At 43.7% G+C, this 18,893-nt stretch overlaps 1 protein-coding gene across 2 annotated transcripts in view; it reads left to right on the forward strand.

The window, feature by feature from the left end:
• The window catches only part of LOC115073773 (translocator protein-like), a 19,414-nt gene extending 1,050 nt beyond the window's left edge, over positions 1 to 18,364 (forward strand). For both annotated transcript variants that reach the window (XM_029572530.1, XM_029572531.1), the window contains exons 2-4: positions 1,973 to 2,174; positions 15,678 to 15,816; positions 18,005 to 18,364. In XM_029572530.1, the coding sequence (XP_029428390.1) occupies positions 1,973 to 2,174; positions 15,678 to 15,816; positions 18,005 to 18,181 (518 nt within the window). In that variant the 3' untranslated portion in view covers positions 18,182 to 18,364. The remainder of the gene's footprint in view (positions 1 to 1,972; positions 2,175 to 15,677; positions 15,817 to 18,004) is intronic.
• The last annotated feature ends 529 nt before the right edge of the window (positions 18,365 to 18,893 follow it).

The following is an 18,893-nucleotide window of genomic DNA, read 5'->3' on the forward strand; positions in this document are numbered from 1 at the left end:
GTGGGGAAGGGCCAAGGTCTGAGCCCTGAGGCACTCCACAGATAACCATCTTTTGGGATGACAAGGGAGAGGAATGTAACAAGCGCTAGGTGACCTGCTTTAGTCTGCAGTGTGTGTTTGTGAGACAGACAATGTGTGACCTTTGGGATGAAGTGTTTGTATGCCCAGTACTGTACAGAACTCTTTGGAAGGACTAGGGGGCATTCCATGAAGTTAGCAAGAAGCACATTTAAGACCAATCGGAGAAAATTCTTTTTCACTCATTTTCACTCAATGTATAATAAAGCTCTGGAATTTGTTGCCAGAGGATGTGGTTGGTGCAGTTAGTGTAGCTGGGTTCAAAAAAGGTTTGGATAAGTTCTTGAAGGAGAAGTCCATTAATGGCTATTAATCAAACTTACTTAGGGAATAGCCACTGCTATTAATTGCATCAGTGGCATGGGATCTTCTTAGTGTTTGGGTAATTGCCAGGTTCTTGTGACCTGGTTTGGCCTCTGTTGGAAACAGGATGCTGGGTTTGATGGACCCTTGGTCTGACCCAGTATGGCAATTTCTTATGTTCTTATGGGTGCAGTTTGTACTCACTGCTGTATTCAGTATTTTACAATAATACATAAAGCATACAACAATATACATTATAAAAGGCAATAAAATCTCAGCAAAAAAGTAATATTAAACTAAAAATATAACTCAGCATGAACATATATACCTGGTAAAAAAAAATAAATCTAGATTTTAATTTTCTTTCTGGCTGATTAAAAATCTAAACTTCAAAATTCCCTTGATGTTTTGGACAATGGCTTTGCTAGTTGTGGTAGGTGCATAGATTATTAGAAAACTTGGTAAGAAAACATGGAAAGGGACTTTAGTGCTGGATTTAGTCTTGGTCTTGTCAGAATCAGAGAAGAAGATGTCAAGGCTTGAAGTGGGCAACCAGAAGAGGTATTGAAGGCCAGTGCTTTAACACCTACCAGACATGCTTGGGACTAATATGGATCTCAACTAAGTAGACTGGGTGGACCAATTTAGTCTTTCCTGCCATAATTGACTATGTTACTATGTATGCAAAAGTGTACAAACAGCAGGACTAGGAGAAACAGATCCATTACCATCACAGTAATGCTGAGGGCAAAAAGAACAATGACTAAGTCTTTGTTTGTCATGCTAGGAACATGCTAGGAACATGTGATTTTCATTTTAGTCAGGTCCTTACAAAGGCCCCTGCAAGGTCAACTCTCAAAATCTGCCTGCACTAAAAATACTAATATCATAGAGCCATTGAGAAATTACTAGGGGTTACCCATTCAGGTGGGCTAGTCTTCCTGAGGTGCTGGTCTGCCTCAGTCACTGGTGGGCTTTTTCTCCCTGGTCTCTCAGGATGTGTTGCTTCACTGCAGGGCTGAAACTTTGCCCTACTTATCTCCAGCTCTCAGGATCCCTCTTCCTAACCTGGGCTCCACACAAGCACTCACATGACTATGTCATGTCTGACCACAGGTTGTAGGGTTGTGTCACGTCTTCCCCAATCATAGAGTCAAATTTTGTGAAGGCCTCATTCTATCACTACCCCATTCCCCGGTTTGTTTTATTGTCTTCCCCAAGCCATCCTTTTTCTTATAATCACCAATGAAGTGATAGAAAGGAGATCAGCTCCTAAGTCCTTGGAAAAAGCAACACTCACACACACACACACACTCACACTCACTCTCAACTAGAACCCTTGCCGTCATGCACACTGATACTAAATAAACAGTGTGTGTGTGTATGTGTGAATGGGGGTGCTGGCTGAGAGCATATGTGTAAGTATATATGTCTGTGGTGCTTCCTAAGTGTGTGTATGGGATCATTGCATGGAATATCCTCATGGCAGGAAGGCCGCAAATGTAATACGGTAATTCCTGTGTGTTTGGGTGAAAGGAACTTGTCACCTTTTTAACCCTTTGTCTCTATCCCTGCCTGCCCTTTGTGACAGCTGCAGTATCAGAACCCAACCAGGAAAGGACCTGGGATTATATGATTGGATTTATTGCCCTGCCCCACGTTGGGGGCTTCATGGGCTGGTATTCTAGCCGGTATTGTGGACCAAAATGGTATGAACATCTGAGGAAACCCCACTGGAGCCCAAACAAGAGGACATTCCCTATCATGTGGAGCGCCTTCTACACAAGTATGGGGTAAGGAGCACTGGCAGTACTGCAATAAAACATAGCAGTGTGGCATAGCTGGAAGTAAGAAGCTCAGGGACATAGAAGCATCCCTATGTGTCACAATAGGGGCTTAAGAAGCTCAGAAATGATGCTATGTGTGGCAGCAGGGGAGGAGAATAGGATTCCTACTTAAAACCAGATCAGTTAAACAGGCTGATCCAACCCTGATTTTGCCCCATTCAGTGCAGGGAGTTGTACTTCTGATTTCCTTAGAGAAATCAATGAAAAAATCAGAACTACATATAGTGGGGCAAAAGCAGGACTAGATCTGCCTGTTCAAATGACCAGGAATAAAGTCGCAACCCAGCAGCAGAGCAATAAAAATCAGCCACTAACCAAGCACAGCATAAGAAGCATGAAAGCTTCCTACAGGATGTGGAAGAAGGGGCAGCCAACCATCCTATGGGTCTCCTACAGATACTGGGAGGGAAAGCAACCATCCAGTGGGTCTCCTACAAAGACAGGAGGGCAGCCGGCCATTCCATGGATCTCATACAAATAACTATGAGCGGAAGGCAATAATTCCAACGCTCTCCTACAGATACCAAAATGGAAGGCATCTCATGGGTACCCTGCAGATAGTAGGAGGGAAGACAGATGGTACTGAAAGGGAAAGCAATTAGCCCATATGTTTCCTGTAGAATCTTAGGAGGAAGGGTAGGCAGCCTATGGGTCTCCCACGGGTATTGGGAAGGAAGACAGCTAGCCCATGAGTCTCATGCAGGAGCCAGAAGGAAGCCAGCCAACCTGTGTGTCTTCCACAAGTACCATGAGAGCAGCTAGCACATGTGCCTCCTGCAGAATCAGCCCGCCCCTACAGTACATCTGCCCTGGATTCCCACAGGATTCAGGAGGGAAGCTGGATAATATTATATTGTTCACTGAGGGAATTGGAAACCTAAATCAGATGGGCAGACTAGATAGGTCATACGGTCTTTTTGTGCTGTCATGGTTCTATGAGGTAACAAAAGTGATGGACCAGGGAGGTACAATAGATGTTGCCTGTTGGGACTTCACCTAAACGTTTGCCACTGTTCTTAAAAACATAAATAGACCGTTTAATAGAGGAGAGTCAACATGTTTTTTGCAAAGGGAAGTCTTGCCTTTCCAAATTACTAGATTTTTTTGAATGTGTAAATGTATTTATGTAATAAATTTATATACTACATACCAACATCAACAATAAAAGCATTTTACACTACAGCAGATAAAGGTGAGCCAGTAGATTTAGTGTATTTGCATTTCCAGAAGACATTGACAAAGTCCCTCATGAGAGACACCTCTGGAAATTGAAAAGTCATGGGACAGGAGGCAGTGTCCTATTGTGGATTGGTAACTGGATAAAAGACAGGAAACAGAGGGCAGGACTAAATGATCAGTTTTCTAAATGGAAAAAGGTTATTACTGGAGTGCCCTGGGATCAATTGGGACCTGTTCTGTTTAGCATATTCATAAATGATCTGGAGAAAGGAACAAGGAGTGAGGTGATGAAATTTGAAGATGACACAAAATTGTTTTGTTAAAAAGCAGTTGATTGTCAGGAATTGCAGAAGGACCTTGTGAGACTGGGAGACTGGGCTTCTAAATGGCAGATGCAATTTAATGTGGACAAGTGCAAAGTAATGCATGTAGGGAAAAATAATCCCAACCACAGTTGCACAGAGCTGGTTCTGTGTGAGGAGTCACTACCAGAAAATTGACCTTGGAGTCCTTGTGGAAAATACTTGAAATCTTCAGCTTAGTGTGTGGCAGTGGTCAAAAAGACAAATACAATCGGGCCGATACAGTACAGTGCGCTCCGGGTTTGGACGCGCCCGGGTTTGGACGTGCGGTTTCGATGCGCTAGCTTTATCCCTTATACAGTAAGGGGTAATAGCGCGTCGAAAACGCACGTCCAACCCCCCCCCGAAACTAATAGCCCCCGCAACATGCAAATGCATGTAGATGGCCCTATTAGTTATTCCCACGCGATAAAGAAAGTAAAATGTGCAGCCAAGCAGCACATTTTACTTTCAGAAATTAACGCCTGCCCAAAGGCAGGCGTTAATTTCTGCCGGCGCCAGGAAAGTGTACAGAAAAGCAGGAAAGCAGGAAAGTGTACAGAAAAGCAGAAAAAACTGCTTTTCTGTAGTGTAGTGTAGTGTAGTGACCACTGATGTCTGCAAGGCTTGGTTCTTTTCAAAATCTTTATTAGCAATCACTGCAGATAGATTTGAGAGGAAAACACGCTTGTTTGCAGATGATACAAAAATCTGTAAAAAGGGTGCACGTGTTGGAAGGAGTGAAAAAAATGAGAGGACTTGCAAAAACCTAGAAGACTGATAAAAGGTTTGAAAAATGAGCTTCAGTGCTAACAAGAGTCAAAGTCATGCATTTTCATGCTAATTTTAAACAAGTGTGCGTGTACACATACCACACGTGTATGGGAGCGCGAGCGGAATTTTTAAATTGTGTGTATGATTTAAAATACACCTAAGTATGCTCCTAATTTTAAGCCGTTACTCGAGCAGATGGACTTTGCATATCTCCCCTAGGACTTTGTCAGCTCATTCCCAGTTTTTCCAGTTAGTCTACCAGTTTGCCCAGTCAATCTCGAGGTCATCCAGACTCCTCTGGTTCTTTATCCTGCACTCCCCCCAGTTGACTCTGACCCCTTAACCTGTTGTGTTAGGCCTAAAATGCGATTTCTGCGGACTTGTACCTCATCAGAAGCAGCAGGAACAAGCCATCTCGTGCTGCGGTCTCCGGTTGTAAAATATGGATTTTCGCGTGTAAATGTTGGCCCCCACGCTGTCCAGCCCCCTTTTTTTTTTAGCTTGAGCATATGCATATACACATTTAATTAACAGCTTTTTAAATCTGCGTTGCTCAAGTGCAGCCCTCGTACTCACATATATGGGCCTTTTAGCACGAGCAGCGTTTTTAAAATTGGGTCGTCAGGGTACAAAAATCCATTATTAGTCATCCTGGACATTTGCCAGCTAGAGCACAGCAATTTTGGGGATGGCACCAGGGGCTTATGAGCACAGAGGTTTGGTCAGTGCCCAAATCTCATACAGCAAAGAAGCAGCTGCAGGGAACAGCATGGTAAGGGAGAGCTTGAAGTAGACAAAGTACAGGGCAGATCAGCAAAGAGCCATTCTGCTCCCTATTCCAGCCCTTTCCCTCTTGTCATTTCTCTCCTCCCTTCCTGTCATGCAGAGAACAGGATGGGAGCGTGTGACGTTACAGTGAACAGAGCAAAGCAAAAAGAGCAACTCTGCTCCTAATCCACCCATCCCCTCCTGTTGTTTCCTTATTCCTTCCTGTCCTGCAGGGGGATGAGGCTGGAGTGGAGAAGAGTTCAGATTTTGTTTATATATTTCTATTTATAATTTGTGTTCATTTACTTTGCACTTGGTGAGATTTTGTTTTGTGTTCTGTGTGTGTGACTAGATGAAGGATTCTGTTTACGTGTGGTTCCTGTGTACTTGGCTTGCTCTGTTTGTCCATAAGGAAGTGTATTGCTAATAATTAATTTTGATTTCTTAGCATTCAGACAGGTTAATCCTCACCAATGGGTTATGAACCTCTACCAGCAGATGGAGACAGAGCAAAGCTGATGTCACATTATATTTATTTATTTATTTATTTATTTAGCATTTTTCTATACCGAACTTCATGGTTAAATACCATATCAGACCGGTTTACATCAAACGGGGGATAGAGAAACTTGTAACAGAAATGGAACAGTACAAAATAATCAGAAGAGAGCAGTAAGTTACATTAAACAAGGACTATAAACTTGGAGGCTTTACAGCTTAGAAGTAAGAAGAATAAAAGGCCCAAGAAGGGCAATAACTTAAACACAAAAGTTGTAATGGATTCAGATTAAACAGGAAACAATATTGACTGAGGAGTTAGGATAATCATAATAATAGGCAACAGAAATAGAAGCATGGTTCCGTAGCTAGTGAATAGGTTGTTTGTCTATTGTGAGTCTGAAGGATCCGAGAAGGCTTGTTGGAACAGCCAAGTCTTAAGTTTTTTTTTGAATGTTAGTAGGCATGGTTCCAGCCTGAGGTCTGCGGGGAGGCTATTCCAGATGTTTGGACCTGCAAAAGAAAAAGCTCGGACCCTAGTCGAAACGAGGCGAATAGCTTTGGTTGGAGGGGATTGTAGCGTTCCTTTATGGATTTCTCTAATTGGTCTGATGGAAGTATGGAGTTTGAGAGGGAATTCAAGGTCAAGATGAAAATAGTTATGGATGGACTTATGTATCAGGGTGAGAGATTTGTGAAGGATTCTGTGGTAGATTGGTAACCAGTGTAGGTTTCGGAGAGTGGGAGTAATATGTTCTCTTCGGTTGGTGTTGGTTAAAATTCTGGCCGCAGCATTTTGAATCATTTGAAGTGGTTTGATGGATGAGTTGGGAAGGCCAGTGAGAAGAGCACTGCAGTAATCTATTTTTGCAAATATTAAGGATTGGAGAACAGTCCTAAAGTCGTGTAAATAAAGGAGGGGTTTGAGTCTTTTCAACACCTGTAGTCTGTGGAAGCAATCTTTGGTAGTCGTATTGATCATGGTCTTTAAGTTAAGGCGCTTGTCAAGGATTACTCCCAGATCTCTTACTTGAGTGAGGGTGAGATGATAACTGTGGTGTGTTTGTGGAGGGTGGTTGTCTGGGTTGGAGGAGATAAATAGTAGTTCAGTCTTAGCGGAGTTGAGGACCAGATTTAGGTTGTTGAGGAGATTGTTGATAGATTGAAGACAATTTTTCCAAAGCGAGAGAGCTTTGTTGATGGATTCTGTTATAGGAATCAGAATCTGAACGTCGTCAGCGTAGATGTAATGAATGAGATTGAGACTTGTTAACAGATGGCAAAGGGGAAGGAGGTAGATATTGAAAAGGGTGGGAGAAAGGGAGGATCCTTGGGGGACGCCAAGAGAAGAATTTGTCAATGGCGATTCTTTGTTATTGATCCTGACCCTGAAGTTTCTGTTATCAAGGAAGGACTTGAACCAGCTGTAGACTAATCCGGTTATGCCAATGTCTGACAAGCGATCTAGGAGGATGGAGTGGTTGACCGTGTCGAAGGCTGCTGAGATGTCTAGAAGGATTAGAAGAAATGAGTGTCCTTTGTCCAGTCCCATAATAATATGGTCTGTTAGTGAGATGAGCAGGGTTTCTGTGTTGCGTGATTTGCGGAAACCATATTGGGAAGAGGAAAGGATATTGTTTTCTTCTAAGTAATCTGATAACTGGGAGTTAACTACTTTCTCTGTAATTTTGGCTAGGAAAGGAAGATTAGAGATTGGACGAAAATTAGCTAGAATGCTGGAGTCTAGATTGTGTTTTTTCAAGAGGGGTTTAAGGGAAGCATTTTTTAGACTATCAGGGTACAGACCTTGTGTTAGGCAGCAATTTATGATGTTGGTCAGAGGTCCTGCGATTGAGTCTGGGATGAGTAGCAGTAATTTGGAGGGAATGTTGTCTGTTGGGTGGCTGGATGGTTTCTGCCTCTTTAGGATGGATTCGATCTCTTTTATGGAAGTTAGTTCAAAGTTGTCGAATTTAGCTTCCTTGAGTGTGTGGTTAGAGATGTATGAGGCTGAGGGGTTTGTCTTGGTTGGAAGAAGTGCGATAGTGTTTGAAATCTTTTGTTGAAAGAACAAGGCTAGCTCATTTGCCTTGAATTGAGCCTGTTCGTCTGGTATTGATGGAGGAATTGGTTTTGTGATTTGTGATACATATGAAAATAAAGCTTTTGCATCATATAGGAGGTCATGGATTTTATTGGCATAGTATTGTTTTTTTGCTTTTAGGATGGATGTTCTGTAAAAATGTAAGGTTCCTTTGTATGATGAAAGCGTAGATGGTGAAGGGGCTTTGCGCCATCTGTTTTCTTTTTGGCGTAGATCTTGCTTTATCCGTTTGAGTTCACTGGTGAACCAAGGTTGGTTCCTTTTTTTGCTGGATTAATTAATTTTGAGGTTGAAGGGCACAGATTGTTTGCTACCTTTTCCGTGATCTTATGCCAGGAAAGCACGGCAGAGTTGGGGTTGGAAATATCTAGGTTTGTGAGTTCCTTGGTGAGCTGCTCGCTGAGAATGTCTGAAGCGCAAGATTTTCTGAAGTGAATAGTGGAGAGATGCTGAGTGGTGATAGATTTATTCTTGGAGGAGAGGGTCGTTGTTATCAGGAAATGGTCCGACCAGGGGATGGGGGTACATGTAGGTTCCCTAGAGCAGAGGAAATTAGCATTGATGAAAATAAGATCCAATGTATGTCCTGCTTTGTGGGTTGGATTATTGATAATCTGAGTGAATCCCATAGCGCTAAGAGAAGTGAGGAGGGCTTCACAATTGGCTGAGAGTGGGGAAGCATCAAGGTGTAAGTTAAAATCTCCCATAATTATGGAAGGGGAATCTGTGTTAATATGTTTTACAATGGTTTCTATAAGGAGGGAGGCGTCAGCATCAAGGGTTCCTGGGGGGGCATAAACTAGCAGAATTTGAAGGAGGTTCGATTTGAATAATCCAATTTCTATTGAAGATTTCAACTTAATAGGATATGATGTTAGTCTGAATTCTTTCTTCGTGGCTAATAGCAAGCCACCCCCTCGTTTTTTAAGTCTGGGAATTGAGAAAAAGTCGTATTTGTGAGTGGGTAGTTGGTTAATTAGTGCTATGTCCGAGTTTTTTAGCCAGGTTTCTGTGATGGCACATATATCAGGGTTGCTGTCTAAAAGATAGTCGTTGAGGATATGAGTCTTTTTGGTCAAAGATTGTGCATTGACTAGAGTTACTGAGAGCAGAGTTAGTCCTAGGAACTGTGTTAGGGGAGAGATCATGATTGGAATGAGAGATCTGGGATTTCTAATTGGTAGTTCTTGAACAGGGGACATGTTGTGAAGGAGACGATGGTGTCTGATAGGGATATGTTGGTTTAGCATTTTTTTGGTTAATTGACAAAGTTGCAAGTGAAAAGGTTCTTAGAAAAACTAGCTAGGTCCCGTGGATAACTAATTGAGATTGATGAAAAATGGATTAATGAAATTAGATTGTGAGAGAAGAAAGTCTATAGGTTATTGTAACTGCAGTAAGAAGTGGCGCTGTGTGTTCAGTGGAGGCAGGGTTAGATTGGTTATTTAGGTTTGAAATAAAGAGAGACAGAGATAATGGAATCTGTACAATGATTGTTCTTATTCTTACTGTTAGTTCGAGGTCCAGAAGCGATTTGTTTTGATGAACGCTGTCTCAAAGTTGTCTGCAGTTGACAAACGTGAAGTGAGCCGTGAATACCGTGTATTGAAGGTTAATGTAGCTGTGTTTTGATGTTTGAGCTCTGAGGCTTTGTACAGATGCTGGAGCCACTGTAAAGCTGAAGGGGTTGCAGTAGGTAGCCTGCTGAGGAGGAACAGAAGACCCTGTGGTGGATTCGGGGCTCCCTAGGGGGCTGAGCCGAAGGGGCGAGACAAAGGGGCAGCCCCTTTGTCTCGCCCCTTCGGCGCGCGACGCCGGCGCGAGGCGCCTGAGGAAGGAAAATTTAAAGTCCTTCTCTGCTCCCTAATTGGCTGGTGAGGCTAGTGGGCGGATGAGGCTGGAGTGGAGAAGAGTTCAGATTTTGTTTATATATTTCTATTTATAATTTGTGTTCATTTACTTTGCACTTGGTGAGATTTTGTTTTGTGTTCTGTGTGTGTGACTAGATGAAGGATTCTGTTTACGTGTGGTTCCTGTGTACTTGGCTTGCTCTGTTTGTCCATAAGGAAGTGTATTGCTAATAATTAATTTTGATTTCTTAGCATTCAGACAGGTTAATCCTCACCAATGGGTTATGAACCTCTACCAGCAGATGGAGACAGAGCAAAGCTGATGTCACATTATATATACTCCTGCACTGATATCAGCCTGCTAGTATTCTCCGTCTCCAGCAGATGATGGACGTGCATCTCCCTACTGAGGATTGCTTACAAAAACTATGTAAAAGAAAAGAAGGAAATTAATTCGCCCCACTCTCCTGTGGTAATACCTTATGGTCCCTCCCTCAGTTGAGTTTTTCCTGAGGTGATATCTGTGGATCCCTCCCTCAGAGGAGTGCCTTGGTCAGGTAGCTGGTTTTCCAGAATGAACTTAGCTGTAGAGAGACAAACAGTTGAGAGGCTAGCAGGTGCAGGAAGCCAAGCATAGCGGTGAAGGCCTTTTCCCTTTCCCCCTGCAGCTGGAGACAGACTTTACACTCAACTGGGATGGGCTGAGCTCAGGTAAAAAGTATAAAAAATTAAAAATAGGAGAGTTAATTTTAGGGATTCCATCCTCCTTCTGGTCTCCAAGCTCGGCACGCAGATCCAATGTCCGTTCCCGTCTCAGGGGGAGCTTGGGGAGTCATGGCAGCTTGGCGGGTTGAGTGGCCTTTTTGGCTAGGCCCTGTTCTCAGGCTTTGCTTAGACTCCGTGTAGTAGGCTATGGTGGCGTTCACGCACTTTTCTGCGCACAAGGCTGCAGTTAAACAGTGTCTGACGGTTTGCGCTTGCGTGTCTGGGTGTGCGCTTAGGGGCGCTCAGGTGGGCACCTACCTGAACTGCGTATTGGGTGTCTTCATTTTGGGCGTCCATGGAGTATACTTATTGTACAGAGCGCAGCTCGATGCACTGTTATTGGACACTTTGGAGAGCGTACCGAGAGTGAGTCCATGGCACCGGAAGCAAAGAAGCCTAAGCGCCTAACCATTTGTGCTGCTTTCCAGATTGAGCATCACAGCCTGACGTCCCCTCTAATTTGTGTCAGCGCTGCTTGGAGGCTCAGGGAAAGTTGTCGCCGACTGATTTTGCTAAGCCCAGTCCTTCCCAGCTTGAATGGAACAGGAGGGGGGAACTGCCAGAGCTTTTGCCTGGTTTTGGGGGCTCCCCTAACTAGTTTGTCAGTAGGGGAAGGGGGTTCAGTGGGCGCAGGACTGACGCCCACTGATTTTGGTGTGGATCCTTCTGCCTTTTCTTGGGTGGAATTTTTTCAAGGGCTGCAGTCCTTTCTTCAGGCACAGTTGGTGGCCCCGGCCAAACCTGAAAGTTCAGGATTGTAAGCTGTGGATTCCCGCATGCCTAGTGCCGCGTCAGAATACCCCTAGATCTGCTGCGGGTCACACCGATAGGGTCCCAGATGGTACAGATGATGAAGCGGATCCTTACCCCCTGGAGGATGGGGAAATTCCTCCGGCATTGGAGTCATATGTTGCGTTTCTTTCATAGAGATGAGTTGCTGGCTCTGATTTCCCAGACATTGAAAATGCTGGGGGTGCTAGATTCTGATTCCATGTCTGAGCCAAAGAAAAAGCTCATTTTAATTTCTTTGCATAAAGCATCATGTTTGTTTCCCATTATGGATGCTATTCAGTAATTGATTGATCTTGAGTGGGGCGCCCCAGAAGCTAACTTTAAAGGGGGACGAGCTTTGGAAGCACTGTACCCCTGGATCCAGCTGTGAGAGAGCAGTTGAGCTTTCTGAAAGTGGATGCGCTGGTGTGCGCTGTCACCAAGGCACGGTTTAATGGGACACAGCCAGCATGGATTTATCCAAGGGAAGTCTTGCCTCACAAATCTGCTACATTTTTTTTATTGAAGAGGTGAATAAACGTGGACAAAGCTAACCCAATAGATGTCGTGTATTTGGATTTTCAGAAGGCGTTCAACAAAGTCCCTCATGGGATAAGAGGCAATGTCCTTTTGTGGACTGCAAAATGGTTAAAAGACAGGAAACAGAAAGTAGGATTAAATGGTCTGTTTTCACAGTGGAAAAAGGTAAACAGTAGAGTGTCTCAGGGATCTGTACTTGGACCGGCGCTTTTCAATATATTTATAAATGGTCTGGAAAGGGGTACGACGAGTGAGGTGATCAAATTTGCGGATGACACAAAATTATGCAGAATAGTTAAATCTCAAGCAAATTGTGATAAACTGCAGGAGGACCTTGTGAAACTGGAAGATTGGGCATCCAAATGGCAGATGAAATTTAACGTGGACAAGTGCAAGGTGATGCATATAGGGAAAAATAACCCTTGCTATAGTTACATTAAACTAGAGGCTTTCTTTTCCATGTAAGGATCACCATGTAATTGCAGTGGTGGTTGCAAGCGGATCATCTAAGGAAGGGCATTTCCCTACGAATACCAAACTGGCTAGTACTCATGACGGATGCGAGCCTCCAGGATTGGGGGGCTTACTGTCCATAAGCTTCTCATGGTCCTCTCCAAACAGCAACTTACCTTTGAAAGGCAGCGAGGGGCGCAGGGGCGCTGGAGTACAGAAGAGTCTCTCGTAGCATCAATTGGCTGGAAGCCCATACTGTTCAGTTGGCATGTTTGAAATTTGTTGACCACTTGCAGTGTCAAGCAGTCCGAATAATGTCAGATAATGCGATGACAGTGGCTTCCATCAATTGCCAGGGTTGGAACCAAGAGCCAGCAAGTGTTTTAGGAAATAGCCCAACTCATGGAATGGGCAGAAGCACATCTTCAGGAGATCTCAACCTCACACATTGCAGGAAAAGGCAATGTAAGAGCAGACTTTCTCAGCAGACATCCAGGAGAATGGGAATTGTCAAACGAGGTGTTCCAACTCAAAGTGGACTGTTGGGGCCTCCCATTTCTAGATGTCTGGCAACATCACAAAGTGCGAAGGTTCCTCGCTTCTTCAATCGCAGGAGAGATCTAAAGTCCTTGGGCATCGATGCCCTCATGCAGGAGTGGCTGGAAGGCAAGCTTCTATATGTTTTTCCCCCATGGCCCTTATTGGGCAGAATGATTCGGAGAATTGAGAGTCTCACAGGGATGGTGCTTCTGGTGGCGCCAGGAGGCCATATTATGCAGATCTGTGAAGGCTCCTGGTGGACACTCCACAGGGATCTAATACGGCAGGGGCCTGTTCTTTACAAAGATCCGACTCAATTTTTCTTAAGATATGGCCCTTGAGAGGGCTTGGTTGCTGAATCATGGATACTCCATTGCTGTGATTGCCAATTTGCTTCGAACACACAAAAGTTCTCCACTTCCTTAGCCTATGTTCGGTTTTGGCAAGTGTTTTGAGGCTTGGTGTGAAGATCAAGGGATTCATCCTCGTTCAGTTAAGATCCTGTTCATTTTGGATTTTTTGCAGGATGGATAGATTAAGGGAGTCGACCCTTAATTTCTTGTAGGTGCAGGTGGCGGCTCTTGCCTGTTTCCGAGGTCAGGTGAATGGTGGATCCTTGTCGGCCTATCCAGATGTGGCCCGATTCTTAAAAGGGGTGAAGCATCTTCGTCCTCCTTTGCAGTTACCGGTGCCCTTGTGGAGTCTTAATCTGGTTTTGAATTTTTTGGCGGGTCCCACTTTTCAACCACTGTGAAGCCTATCCTTGAAGTTACTTATTTTGAAGATGGTGTTTCTTGTGGCAATTTGTTCTGTGCATAGAGTCTCCGAACTGCAGGCCTTGTTTTTCCGGGAACTGTTTCTGCGAGTGACTCCGGGGGCGATACAGCTCCGTACTTTTTTGCCAAAGGTAGTCTCGGATTTTCACTTGAATCAATCAATTTCTCTGCCGCTTTTGGACATGGAGAGAGATGCAGATGAATATCGCCTGTTACAGACTCAGGAAGACGGACCGGCTGTTTATACTCCACGGAGAGAGTAAGCAGAGTAAACTAGAGCTCAGGCAGTGTCATGGGCAGAGATTAGATTGTTGTCTCCCATTGAGAATTATTTATGTATTTAATTATTTAAATATTTTTATATACAGACAGTCATTGTGAACATCTCATCGGTTTACATAAAACAGAATGCAGCAACAGGCTTTACAATAAACTAGGAACTGGCAAATATAAACTAATAGCTATAAGGGGGAATGGGATAACCTTGTACAGAGAACATATATTTAATAGGCAAGCGAATGACCTGAGTAATAATTTACAAAAGAAGTAGCTTATGTACATTGGAGGCTAATAACTAAGTTTAGCAACAATATAAGGACAGAGGATTTAGAAACGGCGGAATTTCTATAAGCAAGGGAAGTATATATTGGCGTCATTATGCAGAGTAGAGGACATATTTGCCGAGCTGCGACGTGATCCTCCTTGCATACCTTTTCCAGGCATTACCGCCTGGATGCGCAGGCCTGGGAGGACGCAGCCTTCGCGTGTACGGTGTTAATTGGACTGCGGGCAGCCTCCCACCTGGTTTGGGAGTAGCTTTGGTACATCCCACTGGTGTGGATTAACCTGTCTGAATGCCAGTGAAGACAGGTTAATCCACCTTCCTGCCCATGGCTGCTGGATGGTGGTGCAGTTGTCCTCCTGTGTGGCTGTGTTTCCGGGGATTATTGGTAAATGTCAGATCCAGTTCCTAGTTAGTGTTATAACACTGTCTGAGCTCAGTGTTTTCCTGTTAAGAGTGTGCTTGAATTGTTATGTTATGTATTGTTTAGTTGTCCATAGTTGGCGGGCTGATGTCAGTGCAGGAGTATATATACCGTATCGTCAGCTTTGCTCCATCTCCATCTGCTGGTAGAGGTGCATAACCCACTGATGTGGATTAACCTGACCTCATTAAAGAAAAGGTAATTATCAGGTAAGTAGTCATTTCTCCTTTTTTAGTCCCCCCTTTCTAAACAATCCTCAGTGAGGTTTACAGCATTATTAGTATTCAGGTATAGTAAGCCAATTCCCCAATGAGTTTACAATCTAAAGGGCTCAATGTAATAATGTAAATATGTGCACATAAAATTATGTATGTTGTAAATCCCATGCTAATGAATGCATTAATTATTAGCCCTAATGCAGTGAGGTGTATAGATCTAACCCGTGTTTTTATTAAGGCTCAGAATTTAACTCCAGGTCAGAGGTGGAGTAAAGATCCTGAGGCCAACGTTAGTCCATGGGGATGAACCTGGGGTCCTCTACTTGGGATTTATGTGCAGAAAACATGATTTGTGCACAAATTATATTTTCTGTGCACAATATATGAAAACATTTTAGGAGCACACAAATCACGTTTCCTGCATAGGAAACATAGTTTATGTGCATAAACCATGGTTTCTGCACATAAAATAGGGATTGTGTGCATTGGTATATGTAGAACATGATTTGTACACATAAAAGTTGTGTTTTTAGAAGTTGTGTGGAGATCAATATTATATATGTGGAAGGCTTTATTATGTTTTACCTGGCGGGCGGGGGAGACATATTCTGCTGGTAAATCTTGGTGACCTAAGGTTTATTTAAACTCATCACTGAGCTCCCCCCAGCAGGAAACAGAAAGTGTATGAGGGAGAGAAACATGAAAGTGGTTCTCATTACAAGCGAAGTCCTTGCAGCATAAAGACCATCAGTATCGACAGAGTGACGTTGTTAAAAGGTTCCCAGTGTCTTCTTTTGTATTAGCACAAGCGTCACTCCAGCCTGTGAATTTTCTAGAGCTGCCTCCATTCTTGCTTTCTCACCTTTCTCCCTGGCCTCTCTTGCAGCTATGCCTCGTACTTGGTGTGGAATGATGTGAAAGAAAGCAGTGAGAAGGCGCTGCTTCCCCTGGGTCTCTATGGGATTCAGATGGTCCTGGCCTGGACCTGGGTTCCTTTGTTCTTCAGAGCCCACAAGATCAAATTGGTAACGTCCCAAACTCTAAACCTAACCCTCCTATCTACAACCCTAACCCTAAACCTAGCCTTCCTACTTATAATTCAAACCACCCTCATTCTTACCTGAAGCCTAATGCTGCAGTTTACAACCCGATCCCTAACCCTTCTGGTAGTGACTGTAAACCTTCTCCTTAGTATTACTTTCTGCGGGTCCCCCCCGGGTGTACCTGGTACAGGGTAAGTGTTACTGCCCCCCTGCGTGTATCTGGCTCAGAGTCAATGTTTCTACTTCCTGAGTGTTTGTGTATGTGGTTCAGGGTCAGCATTACTGCCTCCTGGGTGTACCTGGGACAGGGTCATTATTTCTGCTCCTTGAGTGCATCTATGAAGGATTGTGCTGTTCACCAAGGTGATGGTTTGCTTTTTTGCACCTGAGGGCTATCATCCTTGTTTCATTATTTTCATTGTTAAAAATATGTTCACTGTCAGAAATAAGCACCCCCCCTGCTTATTTCCTTTACGTTATCTGTAAACCGATGTGTCATCTCTGATCTAATGTCGGTGTATAAATAAATAAATAAATAAATGTCTCAGTAGCCCTGGGGGAAGGGTGCAGGAAGAGGAGAGGAATGCAGACAGAGGGGTGTAGGATAGTATGTGGGAGATGCAGAGAGGGGGCATAGGAGACAGCAAACCTAGAAGAAGAAGTAGTAGATAGAGTTAAGGCTCGTTGTTAGAGGGCTACCATTAATTTGTTTTTAATAATGTTCCTATAATTTAAGAGGCTGGGATTACAGACCTAGGATTACTGTTAATAGCCAGCCTCTCCCCCTTCCCGTTTAATCTTATATAATGGGGTGCTTGTAATTGATTTCTATTCTGCTACTACTTAATATTTCTATAGCGCTACACGACATATGCAGTGCTGTACACAAATATACAAATAGACAGTCCCTGCTCAATAGAGCTTACAGTCTAATAAGACAAACATACAGGACAAGAGACTTGGGGTATTTCTTAAAGCAATAAACTGGTTAAAAACAAAAGAAAAAAAGTTAACAAGATTAAAAGTAGACAATCAGGCATAAGATTTAAAAGCAGTCTCAAAAAAGTGGGACTTTAGATGGGATTTAAACACGGCAAGAGAGGGAGCATAATGCACCAGTTCAGGAAGACTATAGTAGGACCTGTGATGTCACTGCAGGAATGCGGCCCCATATATGGAACTGCAGTGATGTCACTCATGAAATTCAGTTCCATATATAGAACCAGTGATGTCAGTGCAGGAGGCTCCTTCCAGGTTCTCTCCAGTATACTGCTAAGATAAATTAAATATATGAACTGATCCTGTCTTCAAAATTCCAGCGTTAACTGAAGTTAGCAATCAGCAGTAGTCCTCCTTCAAAGAGAAGAAAGTTCTTGGAACATTTAGCCAGTGAGATCACTGGAGTAACTGAATACCCCATTCCTCTTCTATCCTGTGCAGTGAGCTGCAGGTCACAGGGAACTGGCTCAGTCCTGGGCGTTCAGTGCAAGGGTAGGCAAGTCTGGTTTTCAGGATATCCCCAAAGAATATGCATGAGATATTTTTGTATTCAATGCAGGCAGTGCATGCAAATCTATCTCATGCATATTCATCATTAATATGCCTACCCCTGGTTTAGTGTCTGTCTGACTGTGGAAGTATTTCAGTATGAAACGTTTGTAACAGGAGGTACTAACCCAGGACTGGATCAGCCGTTCCGTCCAACCTAGAGCCAGAGGGGTCACCCCATTGTGCATGAATCTTACCTCATGTAAGGCTTACACACAGCCTGAGGGAAAGCAGGAGGCTGGACTTTAACCACATCCTTTATTATTTGGATATTCATGTTTTTATATATTTGTAAAATGAGACCTTTCAGCTTGGGATGTGATCGCTCTCTAGCTAATGAGCACCACCCTATAGGAAAGTCACTGTTGAATTACATCAAGTAGTTGTCTGGTGACATCACCTACAGCCCGAACACATCCTGAACTTTGTAGTCTATTACTAATGGAATACAATTTTGTTTTATAACCAGTACACTGAATGAATGTGAGGTGGAGGTCTCAGCACAGTCAGCCATAGAAGCCCGCAGACCTCATATTTATTCATTCTGGTGAGAGGGAAGAGGCCATAGTGTGCTGCTGGGCACCATATTCCTGATATCTCTACTTGTTGCTTTGTTCCACAGGCTTTATGCAATATGGTCCTTCTCTATGGCACGGTGGTGGCAACAATGATCGCTTGGTACCCCATTAACAGGAAGGCAGTGGCACTCATGGTTCCATATGTACTCTGGCTGTCTGTGACCTCTTCTCTCAACTACTGCATCTGGAGAGACAATCCTCAGAGGAAGAGACGGGCCTAAAGTGGGAGATGCTTCGTTGCAGCCACATTCAGAACAGAAGGACCCTTTTACCCCGTTTTATCCCCCATAAGACTGATCAACTATTGGAGCAAACATAGCATCCCACAGTCAGCCTTACGCATTTCACATTCAAACCTCAATATCCACAAAAGAAAAGCCTGATTAAAACTCATAAAAACTGTAGTAGGATCTGCTGTTCTTTGTTGGACCGTAACTCTCCCAATGCCTGCTGTGATTCTTGAAATCCTTTTACAGTTCCACCTCACATGGGCTCATTATAAAAACATTTTTTTATAAATAATGCAGAAAGAAGAGAATGCAGACCCCAGGCTTCATTCTTCCTCTTTATCTGATGCTATCAGACATGAGCTTAAAATGCTCTTTGATAGCAGCCAGAATAACTCCTGAACAAGCAGAAAAAATACTGGAACCAGTGGGTATGAGATGGAAGGCTCAGAGCAGCTGCACACACAGCAATCACTTTAAATTCAAAAGACAAGATGCTCGGAGGAGGTTTGAGCCAGGTATGGCAAAAGTGATGCATGTGGGTGCTGGAGTAGGACTGAGTAACTCCTGCTGAGCCAGAGCAGCACTGCAGGGCGATCCCTTCTGACTCAGAACAGCGACAGGGTTATGCCTTGTTGGCCTAAATTGGCATTACAAAGAAATTCTTGCTGACACAGAGTAGCACTGCAGAGCTATGATGGAGGGC

Source organism: Rhinatrema bivittatum, chromosome 12 (assembly GCF_901001135.1).
Source record: "Rhinatrema bivittatum chromosome 12, aRhiBiv1.1, whole genome shotgun sequence".
Classification (NCBI taxonomy): Eukaryota; Metazoa; Chordata; class Amphibia; order Gymnophiona; family Rhinatrematidae; genus Rhinatrema; species Rhinatrema bivittatum.